The following is a 20,245-nucleotide window of genomic DNA, read 5'->3' as shown; positions in this document are numbered from 1 at the left end:
GTACACACACACACACACACACACACACACACACACACACACACACACACACACACACACGTATTCACACACATGTATACACATGCGCACGCACACACACACACACACACACACACGTATTCACACACATGTATACACATGCGCACGCACACACACACATACACCAAATGTAAAATGCACCATGCACCCTTATTTGTGCTGACCCACCTGCACATGCTACACACGCGCACGCGCACACACACACACACACACACACACACACACACACACACACACACACACACACACACACACACACACACACACACACACACAACACACACACACACACACACACACACACACACACACACACACACACACACTCAAGTCAGTCAAACACAAACGGTGGGAGGTCAGGCGGGCCAGTGCACTGCAGCACAAAGATGGACTGTTTTTGCTGCAGTTTCTCAAGAGCTCTCTTGCGCACATGCTCCAGCTCTCCCTCTACCTCCCCCTCCTCTCTCTCTCTCTTCTCTCTCTCTCTCTCTCTCTCTCCTCCTTCCTTCTCTCTATCCACCTCCCCCTCTCGCCTCTCTCTCTTTTTCTGTCTCTCTCCTTCCTTCTCTCTATCCACCTCCCCCCTCTCTCTCTCTCTCTCTCTCTCTCTCTCTCCCTCTCTCTCCGTCTCTCTCCCTCTCTACCCCCCCTCTCTCCCTCTCTCATCCCCCTCTCTCGCCTGGAGCCTGTGAGTGAATCAATGCTGCAGAGCTGAGCTGTGCTCCAGCTGCTTAGTGGCTGCACATCCCCTCTGATGGACGGCCCAGCCGCCCGGAGCAGAGGTGCTGCCACAGCAAGATCCGCCTCGACCCCCCCCCCCCCCCCCCCACACACACACACACACAAACACACACACCTCCCCCCAACCCCCCCTCCTCAACCCGCTCGGCAACCAGCAAACAACAACAATAAACAAGACAACAAGATGGCTAATGCAGCAGCACCCTTTGTGTGCAGTGTGCTTGGATTCTGGCCTCTCTCTCTCTTTCTCGCTCTCTTTCTGTCTCTCTCTCTCTCGCTCGCTGCTGTTTGAATGGCTAATAGAGGGCTTAGCATGAGAGGACAGGCCCACTGTTAGAAGCTAATGCTGTGTAGAATGCTAACGCACATTGTACTTGTGTGGTGACAACCAGGCATTAGAATGTGTTGGACAAATTGTTATAGTGTATTTGGTTATTGTGCATTATACAACAGTTAGGTCCGATTAAGCTATTTATTAATTTTTGGTTGGACGAGAAGCATTCTATGAGTCATCACGAGTGGCAATGTCCCAGCACAACGCCACTGAAGACTTTTTACTTCCAGTAATCACTAATGTTTTGGTGCTCTATGAGTGAAATGAAACTGAACTGAAATCTCGTGGCCTCTTAGGGTTTCGGCTTTGTGACGTTCGAGACGAGCGCCGACGCAGAGAGAGCCCGCGAGAAGCTGCACGGCACCATCGTGGAGGGACGCAAGATCGAGGTAAAGCACACGCCCCTCCCCACCCCATCTCCCCTCACTCTCCCCGGCAGCCATCTTTTGTGTGCCCTCTCTCCCACCCACCATCCCCAGTTGCATCATGGGACACCACGGCCAAGCTATTGGAGTGTGTGTGTGTGTGTGTGTGTGTGTGTGTGTGTGTGAGAGGGGAGGGATGGGATGGGGTGGGATGGGCTTGTTTGGTGTGGTGTGTATGTGCCTTGATTTCTCTTTGATTGCCTTTGGCCTTCTCATTTCTTTTTCATTTTTTTTTTCTCTTGGATTTTTGAATACTGGAATTCTTGTTGTGCTGCATTTCAAATCAAACGCATGCGTCCGACTCCGAGTCCACCTGTGTGACGGACTGTAGAGGATCTCCTCACTTGGATCCATCTCCCCCCCCCTCCCCCTCCTCCTCCCTCTTGAGAATGCGTTTTCTTTGTGGTTGCCAGAGGTCCATATGTTGGCTGCGGGAGCATGTTTGATTGGTCTGTGGGGGTGTGGACTGGGTGGCCTGGCTGGTGGCTGTGCTTCTGTCGTATCGGTGTGGGGCTGCTCTTCAAAGTCCTCAGGCATGCCGGTCGGATATGGCCTTCCCTACCTCCGCTCTCTTGAGCAGCCTGGTCTCTGCCCCCCCCTCCCCCCTCCCTCTTCTTCTGCTTGGATCTGTGGGGATACTCTAGCAGTATTTGCCCACCATGTGAAGACTTTCTCTCTTTTTCTGTGCCACTACTCTCTCTCTCTCTCTCTCTCTCTCTCTCTCTCTCTCTCTCTCTCTCTCTCTCTCTCTCTCTCTCTCTCTCTCTGTGTCAAGTAACAGCAACCATCATGTCATGTCTCTTGCTACGTTAACTGGCAATGTCCCATTCCACCTCACCTCACACGTCAAAACAATCAAACCAAAGAGTCAAACCATTTAAGAGCCTTATTATTACCAAAACAGAAATCATAATCAACATAAAGTGCAACATTCTGTTGTGCGAGCCATTGACATTTCAAAAGCTAGATTTTTCTAATTAACTACAGTAGGCTAAAGTTTTTTTTGGTCCACTATGACGATGCCTGCATGGAAGACCTAGCCTTCACAAGCTGCCTGTTTACTCTCTGTGTGTGTGTGAATGTGTGTGTGTGTGTGTGTGTGTGTTTCTCTCGACACTGCTCTGTTCAGTCTTCTGTTGTGACAACTCGGGGCATGGGGTCTTGCACTGGTCGGCGTGAGAGATCTCTGCATGCACCTGTGGGGGGCTGAGGGCCAGCTCTGGCTTGTCAATAGCCATCTATTGGCTTATGCAGATCGCACCTGTCACCCTGAGCGGATGGGATGGGGGGTTGGGGGTGCCAGCGGTGCGGCTGTGGCTGCGTCCTTCTCTTTGTGCTCTTGTTTGCCAGCGCCGCCACTGAAATTACCGCAGTGCGATCTCACACCTGTCTGTGCCGGGGAGATAGGAGGTGCGCTGGAGATTTGCATGGGGGGGGGGGGGGGTTGTGTAAGGATGAAGAGATTAAATGTGTGTGGTGTGTGTGTGTGTGTGTAAATGAGTATGTGTGTGCATGTGCGTGTGGTTATGTGTGACAATGTGTGTGTGTATATGTGTGACAACGTGTGTGTGTGTGTGTGTGTGTTTGCATGCATGTTTGATGGGAGGAAGAGAGAGATATGGAGCGAGAGCGTCTCTCAGATGAGCTGTCAATCCACCTTGTCGAATGATGTGATTCTCCACGCGCCGCGTAATCACTTTGGTCTGTTGGTTTGTTTGTGTTTGTGTGTTTGTTTGTTTGTGTATTGTTTTTGTTTTGCTTTGCATCCCACCGGGCATCTGTCAGTAGGCTGCATGGGGTTTACCGCAATCTGATCCACTCCTACTGATTTCTGCTACAGTTGTTTCGGGCGGTCTGCCTAGCATGGACATCTGTTTGTGCGAGAGCCTTTTCTCCGTCTGGAATGCTCAGTTACAGCAGATAATTCAGCCGCTCTGAAAAACCAGCCGTGTCTCGCTCTCGGCTCGCCGTTTCTGTTTGCATGGCTCGTTTGGGAGGTTTTTCTACTTTGAAAATGTGTCATCACCCCTGGTGTGTGTGTGTGTGTGTGTGTGTGTGTGTGCGCACATCTGATTTGTCGTCTTGGCTTATTCACATTTTGACAAGGTTAAGAAAAGCGAGGTCAAACTGAGCGAGAAGTGAACGATCAAAAAAAAAAAAACGTCACTTCCCAAGCGGCGGCGTGCCGCTGCCTCTCGTCCCGGTGACTGAGCGATCGTTATCAGTTTATTAGACGATAAAGGATGCAGACCTGCCAGAAGAGGCCGTCAGATCATTTCTGCTCTTTGCTGATGCAACGGCATGAATGATGAAGACGAGTGTTTACTTCTGCCGACGGCTGGTGTCTGGAGGGAGAGTGACAGGAGGCCGGGGGGGGGTAGAGAGTATGGAGACCTCAAGTGTGTCCTTAGTTCCTTAGCTCTTTCTCTTCTCACATTCTCTGTTTCTTCCTCCTCTTTTTTGCCACTCCTCTACCCGTCACATGCGGCTACTCTTCTCTCTCTCTCTCTCTCTCTCTCTCTCTCTCTCTCTCTCTCTCTCTCTCTCTCTCTCTCTCTCTCGGCTACTCATCATGCTAGTCTTTCCTTTTTACCTTTTTAGTACTCTTTCTCATTCTCTCTCTCTCTCTCTCTCCTGTTCAACACCATCACTCTGTTTCTTCTCTCGTTTATAAGATCTGTCCAATTTATACCCCTCCTTACACCCCCCACCACCATCACCACCCACCCCTCACCCCTCTCTCTCTCCCTCATCCACTCTCCCTCGTTCTCTCTTATCATTTAATAAGCTTTATGGAAACGGCCGTGGATATTTTCTACTGTTAAATATTTAATGGCTTCTGGGGCCCCGTTCACAGCCTGACCGGCCGCGTGACACGAGCGCCCACCCCGTCGTTCGGGGAGTGCGGATGCGGTCATGAGGACACGGGCACGAGGACACGGGCACACGCACGGGCACGGACCAGATTAGCTCCAGATTCTCTCGCCATCTCGCTCTTTAAATGGAGTGTGGCCGAAGGAACGCATCGCCCGCCTACCGCACGACATTTTTGGCTCGTCGCTTCTCGGGCGTGATTAAATTATCGGGTGTGTTGCCGCGTCAGATAGCGCTCCAAATTTTGCAAACTGCAGATGGTCGTGACGCAAGAGGAGCCCGTGTCTGTGCTGTCGCCATTGGCCTGTTGTACCGTACGTGATGATTCCAACACAGGCCTAACACTCCCAATAAACAAAAAAAAATCGTAACCTATATCTCACAAATACACCTTCTCCCATTCCCCATTTCTTTTTTTATTCACTTTCCATTTAGCTCCTGGGTTTAATTTGTCATTACCTGATGTTTGTGTGTCTGTGTTTTTTAATTATCTCATTTATTTTGTCTATTTTTTTCCATGTGGTTATATTCTTTCCTGTTTTTTCCCTGACGAATTTTGTGTGTTGTTGTTGTCAGTCTCCACGGTTACTGCTCGCGTGTCGTCACGCCGTGTCCCGGGGGTGATGGTAAGTTTGTGTATGTACGTACGGTCGTGCCTCTGAATGACCTCTCCCTGACCCCCAACCACCCAAATCTTCTACACTAAAAACTACACAGAAACAAACCCCCCCCTTCCCCCCACCCCTCCTCCCCCCTCCAGCCTTGCCCCCCCCCCCCCCCCCCCCCTTGAAACAAATTGTGTGTTTCGTAGATGTTAGCATGGCTCTGCTACAAAACAAAACAAAAAAAAATCAAAAACAGCGGTCAGAACTGGCATGGTTGTGTGTTCGGGCAAACTAGTGTCGGAACCCCTTTTGTTGTGTGATGCTCGACGGGGACGTCCGTGTTGGCCGCCTGTCCACCCATGTGCCCGTACTTGTGTTGCATGTCACATCGGCTTTCAGTGGTAGCCTAGCCAGAGTGCAGGATGGATGGCAATGTGTGACTAATTCATCAGCGCTAACTCCCCCCCCCCCCCTCCGCTCAGGTGGACGCGGAGTGGACAGTCCAGGCTGTGGCTTGTTGTCGCTGCTGTCGCTGTGTTCTTTTTCTTCACTTTTTTTAACTGCCCCGAGACTGCAACCAGGGGGTCATCTTTTTCTTCTCTGAACTGCCCCCTAGACCACAACAGGGGTCATCTTATACCTATAGTAGACTCTGCTCCACATGTGGAGCCTATTGCCCAAGACGGTAAAGTCTCTGCCTTAGAACAGACCCATTGTGTGTGTATGTGTGTTTTGTGTGTGTGTGTGCGTGTGTGTGTGTGTGTGTGTGTGTGTGGTGTGTATGGAGTTATATCATTTGACACCCTGCATGCTGGCGCCAGCCGGTGTGTTCGGCACAACCGGCTCTCCACCACACACACACACACTTCACACCTCCTGCAGAGGCATATGTCACTCAGCTGACAGCAAAGCAATTGTGTGTGTGTGTGTGTGTGGCGGTGTGGTGGGGATAAGAGATCTTTATTAAATTACCAGTGCCACACCAGTGCCACATCACTGACAAAGACATGACACCAGCACATTCACACACACACCCACGCGCGCACGCACTCCCACATTAGATTGCCACCAACCGCCCCCTCTATCTCTCCCCCTCATTATCATTAACACATAATCATCTCATGGCTGACGAGCCCCCCCACATACACCCACCCACCCACTTCCACCCCTCCACTTCCCCCCTCCCTCCCTCCTTCCCCCTCTTCCATTCTCTTCCTCCATTCGTCTCTTCTCTGTGCCCTCCATCAATCGTGTCGTCTGTAATGACTGTAACCCATCATTACGCTCATTGCCGTCTCAGCAAGGCGCATCTCTGCTGCCCATTTGTCCCCCCTCCCCTCCCCCCACACACCCCCCCACACCCCCCCTGCTGCTTGTCAAGGCAAACAGATGAGCGCTTGTCAAGATGATGGCTGTGATGGCGCTGGTGGTGCTGCTGGTGCTGATGATGGTGCTGCTGCTGATGATGATATCAGTGTGGTCGACAAAAAAATCTCCCCTCCATTTTTTTTTTGTATTCCTCCCTCCCTCCCTCTCTCTCTCCCCCAATCTTGAGAGCGCTCTGGATGTGAGGGAGCTGGCTGCCTAACCACTACAATGGCTGCGTCTTTCTTTTACATCCGTTTTTGAGTGTGTGTGTGTGTGTGTGTGTGTGTGTGTGTGTGTTCAAGGCGGGGGTTACTGTTTGCATAACAGTTTGTGGTGTGTGTGTGTGTGTGGTTTGTGCGTGTGTATGGTTGCATTGAAATTGCCTGGCAGCGTGTGTGTGTGTCCTTGATTTGATTTGTCTTGAGGTGTGACATATGCATTTTCTTCCTCCCTCTATCTCTTTATACCCCTCCACTCCTCCTCCTCCTCTTCTCTTTCTCTCTTCCTCCTCCACTCCACTCCTCTCTTCCTCCTCCACTCCACTCCTCCTCCACTCTCCCACGTGCATCAGCCTCCATCTCAGTTCTCCCTTCCAGCCCACCAGGAAGCTCAAATCTCTCTCTCCTCTCCCGTTCTCTCTCTCTCTTCATCCCTCTCTCTCTCTCTCCCTCCCTCTCTCTCTCCGTGTGTCACGGTTGGGTGGCCCTGTACGTGAGGCGGATTGTGTCAGTGCCTGGTGTTTGCTTCTGGGGATGAAACGTTCACTCTCATTCTCTCTTTTGTGCTCTCTCTCATCTCTGCCCATGGTCGCTCCGCACCCAGTGTGAACTGGCATTCGCTCTCTCTCTCTTTCTCTCTCTCTCTCCTTTCTCTCTCTCTCGCTATCTCTCTCCGTTCTCTCTTTTTCTCTCTCTCTCTCCTGTTCTGTTTCTCTCTCTCTCTTTCTCTCTCCGTTCTCTCTTTTTCTCTCTTTCTCTCTCTCTCCTTTTCTATTTTTCTCTCTCTCTCTCTCTCTCTCTCTCTCTCTCTCTCTCTCTCTCTCTCTCTCTCTTATCTCTTCTCTCCTGCATCCCCTGCATCCTTTTTCTGGCTCCCACCCTCTGGATGACATGATTTTTTTTTTGTTCTCGGGGAGGGCTGCCGATTGTTGATTGGCCCACATGCTGCATCTGATGCTTGCTGATTGGCTGACGTTATGTTTTGTGTGTTTTTTTTCCCCTCCTCACTTTGATCATGTGACGCCCACTTAATTGGCTGTGTGTGATTTCTCTACAGTGCTCTGTCCCAGTAGATTATTTTTTTTCCCTTTTAGAATTCCGCCGCAGGATAAATGTAGCTCTCCTCTCCCCCTTTCTCAAAACAGTGAAATGTCTCTCTCTTTCTGTTTTAGCTTTGATGTCTAATGTGAGTGTCGTACAGTAGCCTCAAAGATTATATAACTTTGAAGCTAATTTTAAAAATAAAATACCTAGAACAGAACATTTATTGTCTGTGTAATATGATTGTCACACTTGATTTTAATAATTAATGTGAAATGCCATCTGTTTTTTCTTTAAAGAACACAATGTTTCAATGTGTTTATATTTAGACTGTGAATATATTCAGTCTTTTGTGTGTGTGTGTGGAGCTATGTAGCATTATCTTCAGCCTCCTCTTTTTGACTTGTGTTTAGGTGAACAATGCCACTGCCCGAGTGATGACCAACAAGAAGCTGGTGAGCCCCTATGCCAACGGAGAAGCTCTCACAACTCTCCCTTATGGTAAGCGGAGGTGTCCACACACACACAACCATCTGATGTTTTTGGAGTACAGTTGAGTTATTGGATTGAGCAATTGCACATACTGTATGTCGTTAATGCTCACTACACATGCTTGAACTCAATGACCCGTGAAGTAACGGTGTGTTTGTGTTTGTGTGCGTGTTGACTTTGCAGCAGGATGGAAGCTGAGTCCCGTGGTGGGGGGCATGTACGCGCCTGAGCTCTACGCTGGGGAGACTCTGGGTAGGTTCCAAACTACAGCCCCCGTCCCGCCCATCCCACACACACACACACACACACACACACACACACACACACACACACACACACACACACTCCACACTGCACTGAACTGTGGCGGCGCGTCCACCCCGGGTGGCTTGAATTGCTGGTCTCTGGCCAAGGCCCTCGGAGTGCGTGCCAACCCTCCCCCCCCCCCCCCCCCCCCCCCCCCCGTGTGCCAACTGAAGTCAACCCCTTCCGTGCACTAAAGCGCACCACAGCCCTGAGTGCCCTTTTATCTCCTCCGGAGCCAAATGTCTTGCCGCTGTGATACATTTTTGAACAGCTCCTTCTGCCAGCCCGGTTTCTTTTGACCTTTTCTCTTGCGTTGCGTTTGTGCGCTTTAGTTAATCTCTCACTTACTGTGTTTGGGCCTCGGAGCTAAACAACACAGAAAAGGAAACAGACGTAGCACCTTTATCACACATGCTCAGTAATGTTAGGAATGCGATGGGTATACTCATCCGTTCTTGATCTCTCTCTCTCTTTCTCTCTTTATCTCTCTTTTTCCTCTTTCTCTCTCTCTCTCTCTCTCTCTCTCTCTCGTAGTTCCAGGGTTCCCGTATCCTACGGCGGCGGCGGCCGCTGCAGCAGCGACGACGGCCGCCTCCTTTAGGGGCGCCCACATCCGCGGGCGAGGCAGGCCGGTCTACAGCGCGGTGCGGGCAGCCGTACCCCAGCCCGCCATCCAGGCATACCCAGGGTAGGCCCTCACCTCCTCAGCCACACACACACACACACACACACACACACACACACACACACACACACACACACACACACACACACACACACACACACAAAAGCGTACTCTTTACACAGGCTGCGGTAGGTTACAAAGACCTAGTACCCTAAGAGCTGGACCAGTCTTCCTCATAAGGGGCTATTATGACCGAAAGCTCCCTGTACAACCGAGCTGGTGTGCTGTTGATTAGTGGACTGAGGACTGTGACAAGTTAGATAGATGACTAGCAGTTATTTTAAACAAGATACATAAAGTATGCCGGGTATGCTGCTGTGAGATGTGGAATGGGACCACGTACGTATGTACACCACACACACACACACACACACACACACACACACACACACACACACACACACACCCACTCAGCGCAGCCTCTTGGGGCTCCATGAAGCCCTGCATCCGCCACCATAAATAAGTAATAAGCTGAAGTAGTGCACTGCTCCAGATAAAAGCATCCTCCAAAATGACTACATGCACAAACCCAGCAATAGCCTCACACAGCTTATTCAGCCCATATAGTGGCTATGATATTCTGCATAGACTGACAGTGCAGTTTGCATGGAAATAGAGGGAGCAGGTCTCCTGGAGAAAGAGCAAGAGTGAAACAGGAGAATAGTGAGAGAGTGTAGCTGGGAGCGGTGAGGCCTGGGAGTGCACATAGCAGGCTGGCTGGGTGAAGGGGAGCTTGACTCACTGGAAAGTCCACCCTGTCACTAGTGGTTGTGGCCTACAGCAGCCTTGACAGTGCGCAACACAGACACTGACGTGTGACCTTTAAAACTACAAAGGCTGCATCCTGCATGGGTGATGTCGGTGTGCTTGAGTGGGGGTGGTTTGTTACACTTCTGCAGTGTGTGTGTGTGTGTGTGTGTGTGTGTACCACACTCATCCAGTAGTGCATGAACAACAATCATATTGTTCCAGTTTTGGCTGAATATTAATCTATAACACTATGAAATGCTATTTCCATACATTATGCCAGTGTATTATTTGATGCATTTTGTAGTATCAATCTCCACGTAAAGATTAGCTATACATATTTGGTTAAGAGATGTTTTCAAATGTTCAGCTGCAACAAAAGGACACACCTGATGGAAGTGGCATTTTATAACTGTGCTGCATGTGTGTGCAATAATCTCCTCCCTTCTTCTCTCTCTCTCCCTCCTCTCTATCTCTCTCTTTCTCCATCACTTTCACTGCCTATGACTTCACCATCCTCATCATTATTTTATTCTTTTTTCCTAAACTGTCCACTTGGTGGCACCCTTTCCCCTTTTGTATTTGATTTTCCCCTTCAACTCTCATCTTTCTCACGATTCCTCTCTCTGCTCATTCTCCTGTCCTGATCTGTACACCCCCCCACCCCCCATCCCCCTCCTCATCCTTTGGTCTCGTTCTCTTCGCTTCCCTTTCTCCCTCGATCTCAGCGTGGTGTATCAGGATGGCTTTTACGGGGCTGCCGACCTCTATGTGAGTATGATCTCCCCTCACCCACCCCAGCTTCCACTCTCCTCTCCCACCCCTTTCAGTGTTTTTTCAGAGTGCTTTGTTTTGAGTGGGTGTGTGTGTTGTGTTTGTGTGTGTGTTTGTGTTTGTGGATGTGAGGAGTGTGAAAAGATATTAAATAGAGCAGTCTAACTGTGTGCGAGGGACCAAGATTTTTTTTACGTATTTTTTACGTATTTCTTCTTGATAAGCAATTGATTGGTGTTCTGTTCAAATACGATACGATACGATTGAGAGACTAGCTGTATATTTCTGTCTCTGAGCTCAACTCAAATGGCAAAGTTCACTTCATTATTTTGTAAATTGTCAGATGGCCACTGTACGGTGGCATCTCTGCTTCTCTTAATCAAAGCGAAATCTGGTGCTTTGGTACCACACAAGACTAGAGAAATGCCAACAGCCTGAAAACATAGATCCGTATACGTCGAACATTCATGCATACCTTTGTATGAATGTGTATACTTTACTTTAGAGTGTAACTCCAGAGTAAAAACAACCTAGGGTCTTTTTATGGTAGTTTACCATTTAAAATTTTTGATTGAGAGCAAAATGAAATTAATTATTTGAACGAGACCGTTTGCATTATCACTGAATGGGCTTACAGTAAGGCTAACTGAGCAAGGTGCCACATCACTGTATTATACCATTAACAATGCTCAACCTATAATTGCACGTCTGTGGCAGTGTGTTGAGGGTTTCTACAGACAAACAAAATTGTAAACTATGAAAGTGTACAGAGAGGTTGTAACAAGTCCTGTATCTGTAGGAAGAAAAGTCCATGACTTCCTGGTCTGGTGTCGTCAAATCAACAGACCCGTTCCATCTTGCAGTGCAGTGCTTTTTGCTCTCAATCAAACGTCTGAAGTTGTTAATTACCGTAAATAGACCCTAGGTTGTTTTTACTCCGGAGTTACACTTTAAGTGTCTCATAACAGAACAAACATGACAAATTAGTGCTATTAGAAACTAATTTTGCGATGCATAAATAATACTATTTATATGAACCAAACTTTAGATCAGTATGTCTTTACAGCCTTTCACACAAAGTGTCTCTAATGGTCACTAGTGTGCTTTGACGGTCATCATAGGTCATGGGTGTAATATATGGGGGCAGATGAATAATCCTGTTATATGACCATAATGAAGTCGGGGGGGCTTAACCCCCCAATGTTCAACTCAAGGTTCCGTTCCTGACTGTCTCTGTGTGTGTGTGTGTGTGTGTGTGTGTGTGTGTGTGTGTGTGTGTGTGTGTGTGTGTGTGTGTGTGTGTGTGTGTGTGTGTGTGTGTGTGTGTGTGTGTGTGTGTGTGTGTGTGTGTGTGTGTGTGTGTGTGTGTGTGTGTGTGTGTGTGTGGGGTGCATAACTGTGAGCTTCCTGTGTGTGTGTATGTATGTGTGTGCGTGTGTGTGTGTGTGAGAGTGTAAGTGCACAAGTTTCCAGGTTGACAATAGCTGTTTCTGTTCTCTCTGTAGAGTAGTGTTTCAGGAGTCTGTCATTAGTGCCAGTGTGCCACAGGTAGGGTCATTCTGAAAGCCAAGTGTGCATCAATCTTTTTTATTTGTCTTCAAATATTTACATACGACTCTCGGCCATTTTTTGAGACTTGTAATGGCTTCTCTGTTCTGTTGTTTTCTACTAACTCACCACGGCCTGACCTGGACGGAGGTGCGGAAGGGGGAGAAAATAATTCTATTTAAAAAAAAAAAATCAAAGAATAAAATCCCTAATGATTTAAATCCACATTAGTTTACTGCAGGCATTGTTTTCTGACTATCTTTTGTCATATTTTGTTTTTGCTTTTCAAATACAGCATTAAAGTAAACCCTCTAAACTTGCCAACCCCTTTTCTATCAGCAATATCATCTCAAATGAGGACTTAACAGTAGTGGCCTTGGAAATTGTCAACAGGAAATGTCCATTTTTCAGTATGAATCACTTTGGGCCTGTGGAATTTGATAGCACATAAGTCATTTGAAGCAGCATTATCAGACATCAAAAAGAGCCCTGTTTCTGGTTAGAGACGATCTATTCCTTCAGAGATGGGACATGTCTCTCATTCTGACCCCTTCCCAGTATCTCCCTGTGTCTGTTCCACCTGTGGCATGCTAGCTGGAATCAATGTCAGCATGCAGGCTCACTTATCCCACCCAGTTCTCTTATCCTCCTCTCTCTCCCCCTCTCTCTTCTCCATCTCTCTTCTTTCTCATTCATCTGTCCATCCCCCACTCCCCTCCATCACCTCCCTACTCTTCCTGTTTCTTCCTGTTTTGTCCCCTCCCCTCTCCTGTTTATTACATACTTTCCCTTTTATTTTTTTCCCTTTTTATCCTCTTATTTACCCCCTCCCCCATATTTACTCCCACTGTACCCCCCCTCCCCATTCCAGTTCTCTGTCTCTCCTCCTTCCCTCCCTCCCTCCCTCCCTCCCTCTCTTCTTTGGCAGGTGTGTGTAGGAATGTTGGGAGTTGTTCTAGGCTGGCCATAGGATAGAATGCAGTGGTGTGTGTGATAAGGATTGCCTGTTTTTATTTTCATTTCATTTTTTTGTTATGAGGTTTTTGTTTTTGGGGGGGATGCATGCCGTCTGTCTCTCAGTCAGTCTTCTGTCGGTCTGTGTCTGGTTGTGGCTATGTGTGCGTGTGTGTGTGTGTGTGTGTCTCCTCTGAAATGACTCCCCCCTCCCCTCCTCTCTGTCTTTTTCCGTTGATGTGGCACCAGTTAATGACTTGCTCACAATGTTTATTTGTTTGTTTGTTTGTTTTTTCTGTACCCGTGCATTGGGGTTGTGGAGGGCGATGACACAAAGCGATGCCCTCGTTTTTAACTGTATTAAGTCACGGTGTGCCTCTCCCTCTGTGGCAAAACCACACTTTCCCTGGTCAGCGAGAACGTGACCCCAAACACGCACGTGTGATGCGAAGTTTAGCGAGTGTGCTGCTAGCCTTGTTGCCACAGAGGAAGAGACATATGGCGAGATTTCTCCGCTATGTTCTCTGAATGATTTTGCATCAGACTGTACATTACTGCCTGTTACCCGCTACTGTATAGCAAATCATTTCTTTTCTTTTTTTTTGTCTTTATTTAATTTTTTGCTCGGTGTTTCCGACAAAAGAGGCTTGTTAGGCTACAGTATCAGTACAGTACAGAAAGCAGTAAAACAAATCCTTAACCATCTCTCTCTCTCTCTCTCTCTCTCTCTCTCTCCCTCCTTCTGTATCCCTCTGTATCTCCGTCCGGGTGTCTTCCTGTAGGGTGGCTACGCAGCATATCGATACGCTCAGCCAGCGGCCGCCGTAGCCGCAGGGCCCACAGCTGCTGCCGCAGCTGCTGCTGCTTACAGTGATGGGTAAGGATTAGCATCAGTGCTAACGCTACATAGCAGTTTTCCCTGGTTTGGAAAGGGCTGTTGATGAATGCCTTTGTCTCACAGTACGTGAACAGTGTTTTGATGTGATAGGTCAGCATGAATGAAGAGAAGGAAAAAACACGTGCCTGTGCCACCAAAGTGTTTGAATTTCATAGGAGTTATGGCTTAATTTGAAAAATATTTTAATTTCTAGTAATAGTATCACATTTAATGTTCATTGTTTTCATTGTTTTTATGTTTGAGTTCAGTGGCACCTGCCAGCATGTGTTGATGCTGTGGAAAACCCTGTGTTAACCAATTAGCACTGTGTCTCCACACTATAGTCGGCCTTAGAATGAAGCACTGCTTGCTCGTCATGTGCCATTCCTGATCACACAGTCATGGAGGCCTCTCAGTCCAGTTCACACATCTTCTCATATGTTATGATATCTGAATACCGTAGCGTAGCTGAGCAAGGCAACATTACGGTTGTGTTGCTGTTATGTTCTTTTGGCCTATTAGTATGTACCAGGGATGGAAATTAGCATCAGCCACCAGCCAAATGCTGGTAAAATGTGAGAGTGGCTGGTAGATTTCAGACACAAAGTCATATTTTAACATTGAGTGGCTGGTTAATTTGACCAGAAATCTGCTATTGGCTGATAGATTTTCAATTTCCACCCCTGGTATGTACGCTTGCGGGCAACGTTTGTAGACTATACTTCAACCACCTCTGGGGATAGTGGGGATCGCAGGTCTCTGATGCTGTTATTTCAGGGGTATGGGACTGAAAAGTTTGGGAACCCCTGACATAGAGGGTTCACTCATTGTATGAAATGATTAAAAGAAGTGCATTGCCATAATCTGGTGAATACCCCTTTAAAATAATCAAACAATAGTTAGTTAGGCTATTGTTATATCCAATGTTCCCGCTTATCCCTGAGCAAATAGAAATGTAGGGCTCGGTATAGAATAACTCACAAATTCATAGTGCAATTTGAGCAAGAAAATGAAAAGAAGCATTATATTTGAAGACAATGAATTTTATTATAAAATTATATATAAGATAAATAGAATATTGTTATAAAATATATCATTTATAATTAATATTATTAAGAATACAATATAAATTGAAGGCATAGGGTGGTGGTGATGCCACTTAGGTGAAGGATGGCAGCAGTGACGGCAGGCTAGGGGTGAGCTCTGTTGTCCTCAAAGACGATGGAGTTCAGCTGATGGTCTTGAAGGCCTCTTCTGGAACCTTGGTGGCTTCACATCAGGGGATCCGGAGGACAGTGGGTGATGGCCTGGCCACTACCTGATGACCAGGCTTTCAAATGCTTGGACCATGTCGTGGACTCCCCAGCATGCCTGTATAAAGCAGGGCGCCCACCAGAAGCGGCGTTCAGCGGTGTTCTGCAGTCTGGGCTTGCCGCGCAGGATTTTAGAATAGTTTTCTATCTCTGTGCGGCTGCTGCGCGGCAGACGTTTCCATTGGGCGATGCTCCTTTGAAAACAATGGAATTCTATTTTTTTTCGTGGCGCGGTGCGCCGTGTACGCTTCTGGTGGGCCTTAACGGCTAGACCACAGGGCTGGGTCCCGCTGCTCTCCCAGTCCATCGGCTCCTCTGCGTCGATGTTCAAGACTGGTTGGCTGGCTGTGACTACGCCCCACATGGGCCAAGCCATGCTGGGCTCCCAGTCCATTGGTTCCATATTATTAATAAACTATAAATCCCAAAATAGCAAAATAGTAATAAACTATAAATACCAAAAAACTCAAGCAGTAGTAGCCTAAGTAGAATGGAATTGAAATGATAGAATCTTGCCAGTTTTCTGACAAAAGGTGGCCATGGTGACGATGTCATAATCACTAGGTGATGATGTCATAAAGACACACATTTTCTTCAAGTTCTCTGACCCAGAGCCTTTATTGTATTCAAAGATCCTTTATATATAATTATATAATTTGTTTAATAATCGAAATTAATCAGTTAATTTGACAGCCCTAATTTTAACCCTTTTTCCGCAATATTAAATGAAGAGAGTGTGGCTTGTTTATCTGCGTCAAAGAGGCATCTTGCTTGATCCCTTTACTTTGACATGTTCCTAAGCGGGGGGGACTCAATTCCTCCTCAAAGTACAAACACTCTCCCTTTGCTTGTTCACTCACGTAAGCTGCTGACTGTAGAGAACTAATCTCCTTTCCTCGACCATCCCTTGTAGCAGAGAGCTTGAAAATACATGATGAGTTGGCCACAGTGTCACAGATCATGTGTTCCATGTAATGTGTGGTGTAATGGCGTTGACATAGCGCAATGTTAATGTATGGCCTGACTCTTGTCTCCGTAGCTATGGGCGGGTGTACACTGCTGACCCCTACCATGCGGCCCTCACCCCGGCCGCAGCCGCCGCGTACGGAGTCGGAGCAATGGTAAGAGTCCACTCCTGTTCCTTTAGAAGTTAATGCAGGGCATTTAGCATTGCTACAATGTCAGAATTACAATCAATAATTCATGAGCGTGTGCAGTTTAAAATCCTCATAATTTTTGAGAGAACCTGATAGAAAACTGATGTTTTTGTTTTTATCTTTTCTTTACAGGCTACATTGTACAGAGGTGGATACAGTCGATTTTCTCCATATTGATAATGCCTTTCCTGGAACATGTCCCCCTCCCCCTCCTGTTTGGATACTCTTTAACTGATTTGAAAGAGCTCCCCCTGCAACTGTGGAGTGCAATTGCATCTATCTCTGTGGTCTTGGTAGGATTCATACTATATCAGATGCACATACTCTTGGTACAACAGTATATATTCAGTAAGGAAAGCAGTCGTGTGAACACAATGCAAGTTTATTTCCATATTGAAAACAGTTAACCACCAATTTAATTTGAACAAAAAAAAAAGAAAGAAGAAGAAAAAAAAAACATGGCTGTCTTGATAAATGCACGGCTCCAAGCTCAGAACAATTATTCCTTTGTATGACTCGTATCTCTGCACCAACGCATGCAGTTATGGCCTCAAATTCTTCCAGTTTTCCAATGAACTGTGTTTTTGCACACAAAATGTAAAAAAAAAAAAATGGACTTTCACCGTTGGCGAAACCCTGTGCGGAGGGGGTCAAGGACTGAGACGGGCGGTCGGCCTTGTGTTGCGCGTCCGTCGCCACGACACCACTTCCAACTCACAGGCCACCTGGGCTTCCATGGACAGCGAGGGGGGCGGGGCGAGACGAGGAGTGGGCGAGAGGGGGACTGTGGCGATGAGCTGGGCATGTCGGGGAGGCGCGAGCACAAAGATGACGACGCTTAAAGAAGGTGCCACAGCGGACCGTTGGAGGACTTGAAAACCCTTTGATTTCATTTTGGCACCAGAGGGCGACGGGCGGCACGCTCCCAGTTTGTTACAGGCCTCGAGGAAATGTCGCATAGAGTGCTAGAGGTTTTTCTTTGTTCACATGTACACTCTTTGATTTACTTCGAGTTGCTATAAAAACAAATTATGTTGTACATTTACCTCAAATTTTGTGGTCTCTTGAAATGCAAACCTTTAAAACTGAATAGATATCATATGCAAAGACACTAGATTAGAGAAAAATAGTGTTATTATTATAATTATAATTATCATCATTATTATTATTATCATGGGTCTAATTATTCTTATCGTTACCCCTTTTAAAGATTAAATTAATCTAGTTACATAGATATAATTTTCTTTAAAATAATTTAATCGAGAGGATGGTGAGCTCCCTGTGTTGAGGAAGAGAGAAGCCTTGTAAGCCATAACTGTATTTCTCCCTGCTTGTACAGTTATGTTTTGTTGTTGTTAATCAGGTTATCCCTCTAGAAAATTTAGGCCTGTTTTTTGAGAATGCACAGTTGTTAAATTATGCAGTTTTACATAAAACTATTTTTTCTTAGCCAGAATGCATTACCTTGAGCATTCTTCCCTCCCCAATTTTAACAGTAGTTTAGACAATTATGTATGCAAGTAGCTGCCAACATTAATTGAGAGAAAGTAACTATGATATCCTATTTAAAATATGAAAAGAAAATGATTCATTGTTTTTATATATATATATATATCCTGAATGTTGAATGCTTTTTTTTTTCCTTTTGATTTTGGTTCCAAAGATTTGTCAAAAGCACATTTGCAGTCCATTGTCTTCAGTATAAAGCAGCGTTGGTATTGTTGGTATTAAGATCCTCTGTTGTCCTTCCCGCTTGTTTTCTTACTGCATCAGTAGAATGGAGAAATCATCCAAAAGCTTGCACTCCTCTTCTCCTCTGTTTCTCTGTTTTTCTCTCTCTATCACGCTCTCTCTCTCTCTCTCTTTGTGTAATCTTCTGTGCAGATGGGGTTCTTATTTTGTAATGCCATCCTTCTTGAAAGGCCTTGTGTTTTGGCCCGGGTTCAGTCAGGAGGAGTGAAGCAGATAAGCTGAGGGGGTTTCTATGGCGGAAATCCCGAGGTGGTGTTCAAGTGGACTGATGCACCTGCTGGTAGTTCTGCTGTTATCACTAAAGTAGGACCTTTTGCGATTTATTGAATTGAGCCATATTTCAATACCTTTCCAAGAGAGTCGAGAGTGTTTTGGTTTTGCTAGCAAATAAATGAACAATACTTTTATATAATCAAGGTTTACAGTAGACACAGGCCTCTGAAGAGAGTTATGATGACCAGGGGTTTTGTTTAAGTCCATTTTTCGCTGACTGAAAAAGGACTCAATTCATTTCATCATAGGAGACTAGGTGTAGCGGAAAAATGTGAAAAATCAATTTGTAACTTATGGGGTTAGATAGTTTATTCCTCTGACGAAACTGTCACTCGGAGTATTTTATAGAGGTCAATTTAAATAATGATAGAAGACAACAATTTGATTGCTACACAATGTTTTTGTTTTTCTGCTTAACAGTTTGATGTTTTCCTGAGTTAGGCACTTTGCCAGCTGTACTCCTCTTTTTTTCAGTGTTAAAAGGAAAACTGTGACCACGTGTCCATTACTTTTAGGATCCCCATATACTGGTATTTTAAGATGGACCTGTTCCATTTTGTTGTAGGATTTAAAAAAGCTAGCCCACTCCTTGAAGCCAATGTGTTAACACATTATCAGTGATGGTACTATGGCAATTTGTACAAGTTACTTCCGTTTTTAACTAAATGGCTGCTGCAGTTGGTTGGCTTGCAATGGTGTGGAAGATTCCGTTATTCTTATATATCCTCATTCTGCACCTTACTGTAATGTTTAGCCTTTGGTTGAAAATGCACGTGGCTGTTTTTTCTTTATTTCTTCTTTTTTTTAATCTTATTTTTTATTTTGAATTCCTCTGTCAACTCCAATACCATTTGTGTTGTTCTTTGTAACTGAATGTCCACATAAACAGTTTTTATATAGAGAGAGTTTCGCCTGCTTTTTGTGTTTTCACATAGAGACTGTCTGCAGTTTCATATTGCCATTATTGAAGGCCAAAGTCATGGTCTGTGAAGGGTATTACCTCCAGGGCTGTTAACTAGTAAGTTGTTTTTCCACTTGGGCTATTAACTCGTAAGTCGTTTTTCCACTAGGGCTGTTAACTCGTAAGTAGTTCCATTACTCTGTCTGGACAGACTGTGGAATTAATCTTGATTGCTGCGCCACAAAACGTCATCTTATTTGAGTAGTTATTATAGAATGACAATATACTATGATTTATCGAAGTCATCAACATATTCTTTTTTTTTATGGACGCTGGGATTACATGGGTGATTACATATGATTACATGGGTGAAATAACAACTGACTCCTGTGATTATGGGAAAATGTTTTTTATTCAGTGTTTTACACTTGGGTAGTCTGTTCCGTAGTCTATAGGACTCTATATGAACACTCAGTGTTTGAGGGAAGGTATTGCACATGGTTGACATACAATCATTCATAAAAATAAAGTACCTCAGTGCACACATACATAATATACATCATATTATATAAATAGTTTTTAAGGAGAGAAGGTGAGGGTGGAAAAGGCCAAAGGGGTGGTGTGGGTGGGGTGGAGGAAGAGGTGTGGGTGGTGGGGTGCGGTCTGGGGTAGTGGTGGGGGGGGGGTGCGGTTTGGGGAAGTGTGTGTGTGGGGGGGGAGGGGTGCGGTCTGGGGTAGTGGAGGGGGGGGGGTGCGGTCTGGAAGTGGAAGTAGTGGAAGGTGGGTGTGGTGGGGTGTGGTCTTGGGTGGTAGGTGTGTGG

The 20,245-nt window shown here is 46.2% G+C and overlaps 1 protein-coding gene across 1 annotated transcript; it reads left to right on the top strand.

Moving 5' to 3' along the window:
• Positions 1 to 1,410: 1,410 nt before the first annotated feature.
• On the top strand, positions 1,411 to 19,426 carry rbfox2 (RNA binding fox-1 homolog 2; the record flags this gene model as incomplete). Its single annotated transcript, XM_062547016.1, is given in 8 exon segments — positions 1,411 to 1,503; positions 8,059 to 8,146; positions 8,321 to 8,389; positions 8,978 to 9,131; positions 10,604 to 10,646; positions 13,934 to 14,028; positions 16,381 to 16,462; positions 16,631 to 19,426. Coding segments are annotated over 8 exon segments (669 nt in total), but the record flags the coding sequence as incomplete, so codon positions are not given.
• Between the last annotated feature and the right edge of the window lie 819 nt (positions 19,427 to 20,245).

This window comes from Sardina pilchardus, chromosome 1 (genome assembly GCF_963854185.1).
Source record: "Sardina pilchardus chromosome 1, fSarPil1.1, whole genome shotgun sequence".
NCBI lineage: Eukaryota > Metazoa > Chordata > Actinopteri > Clupeiformes > Clupeidae > Sardina > Sardina pilchardus.
Note: the sequence above shows the minus strand (reverse complement) of the source record. Positions and strands in the feature narration are given on the sequence as shown.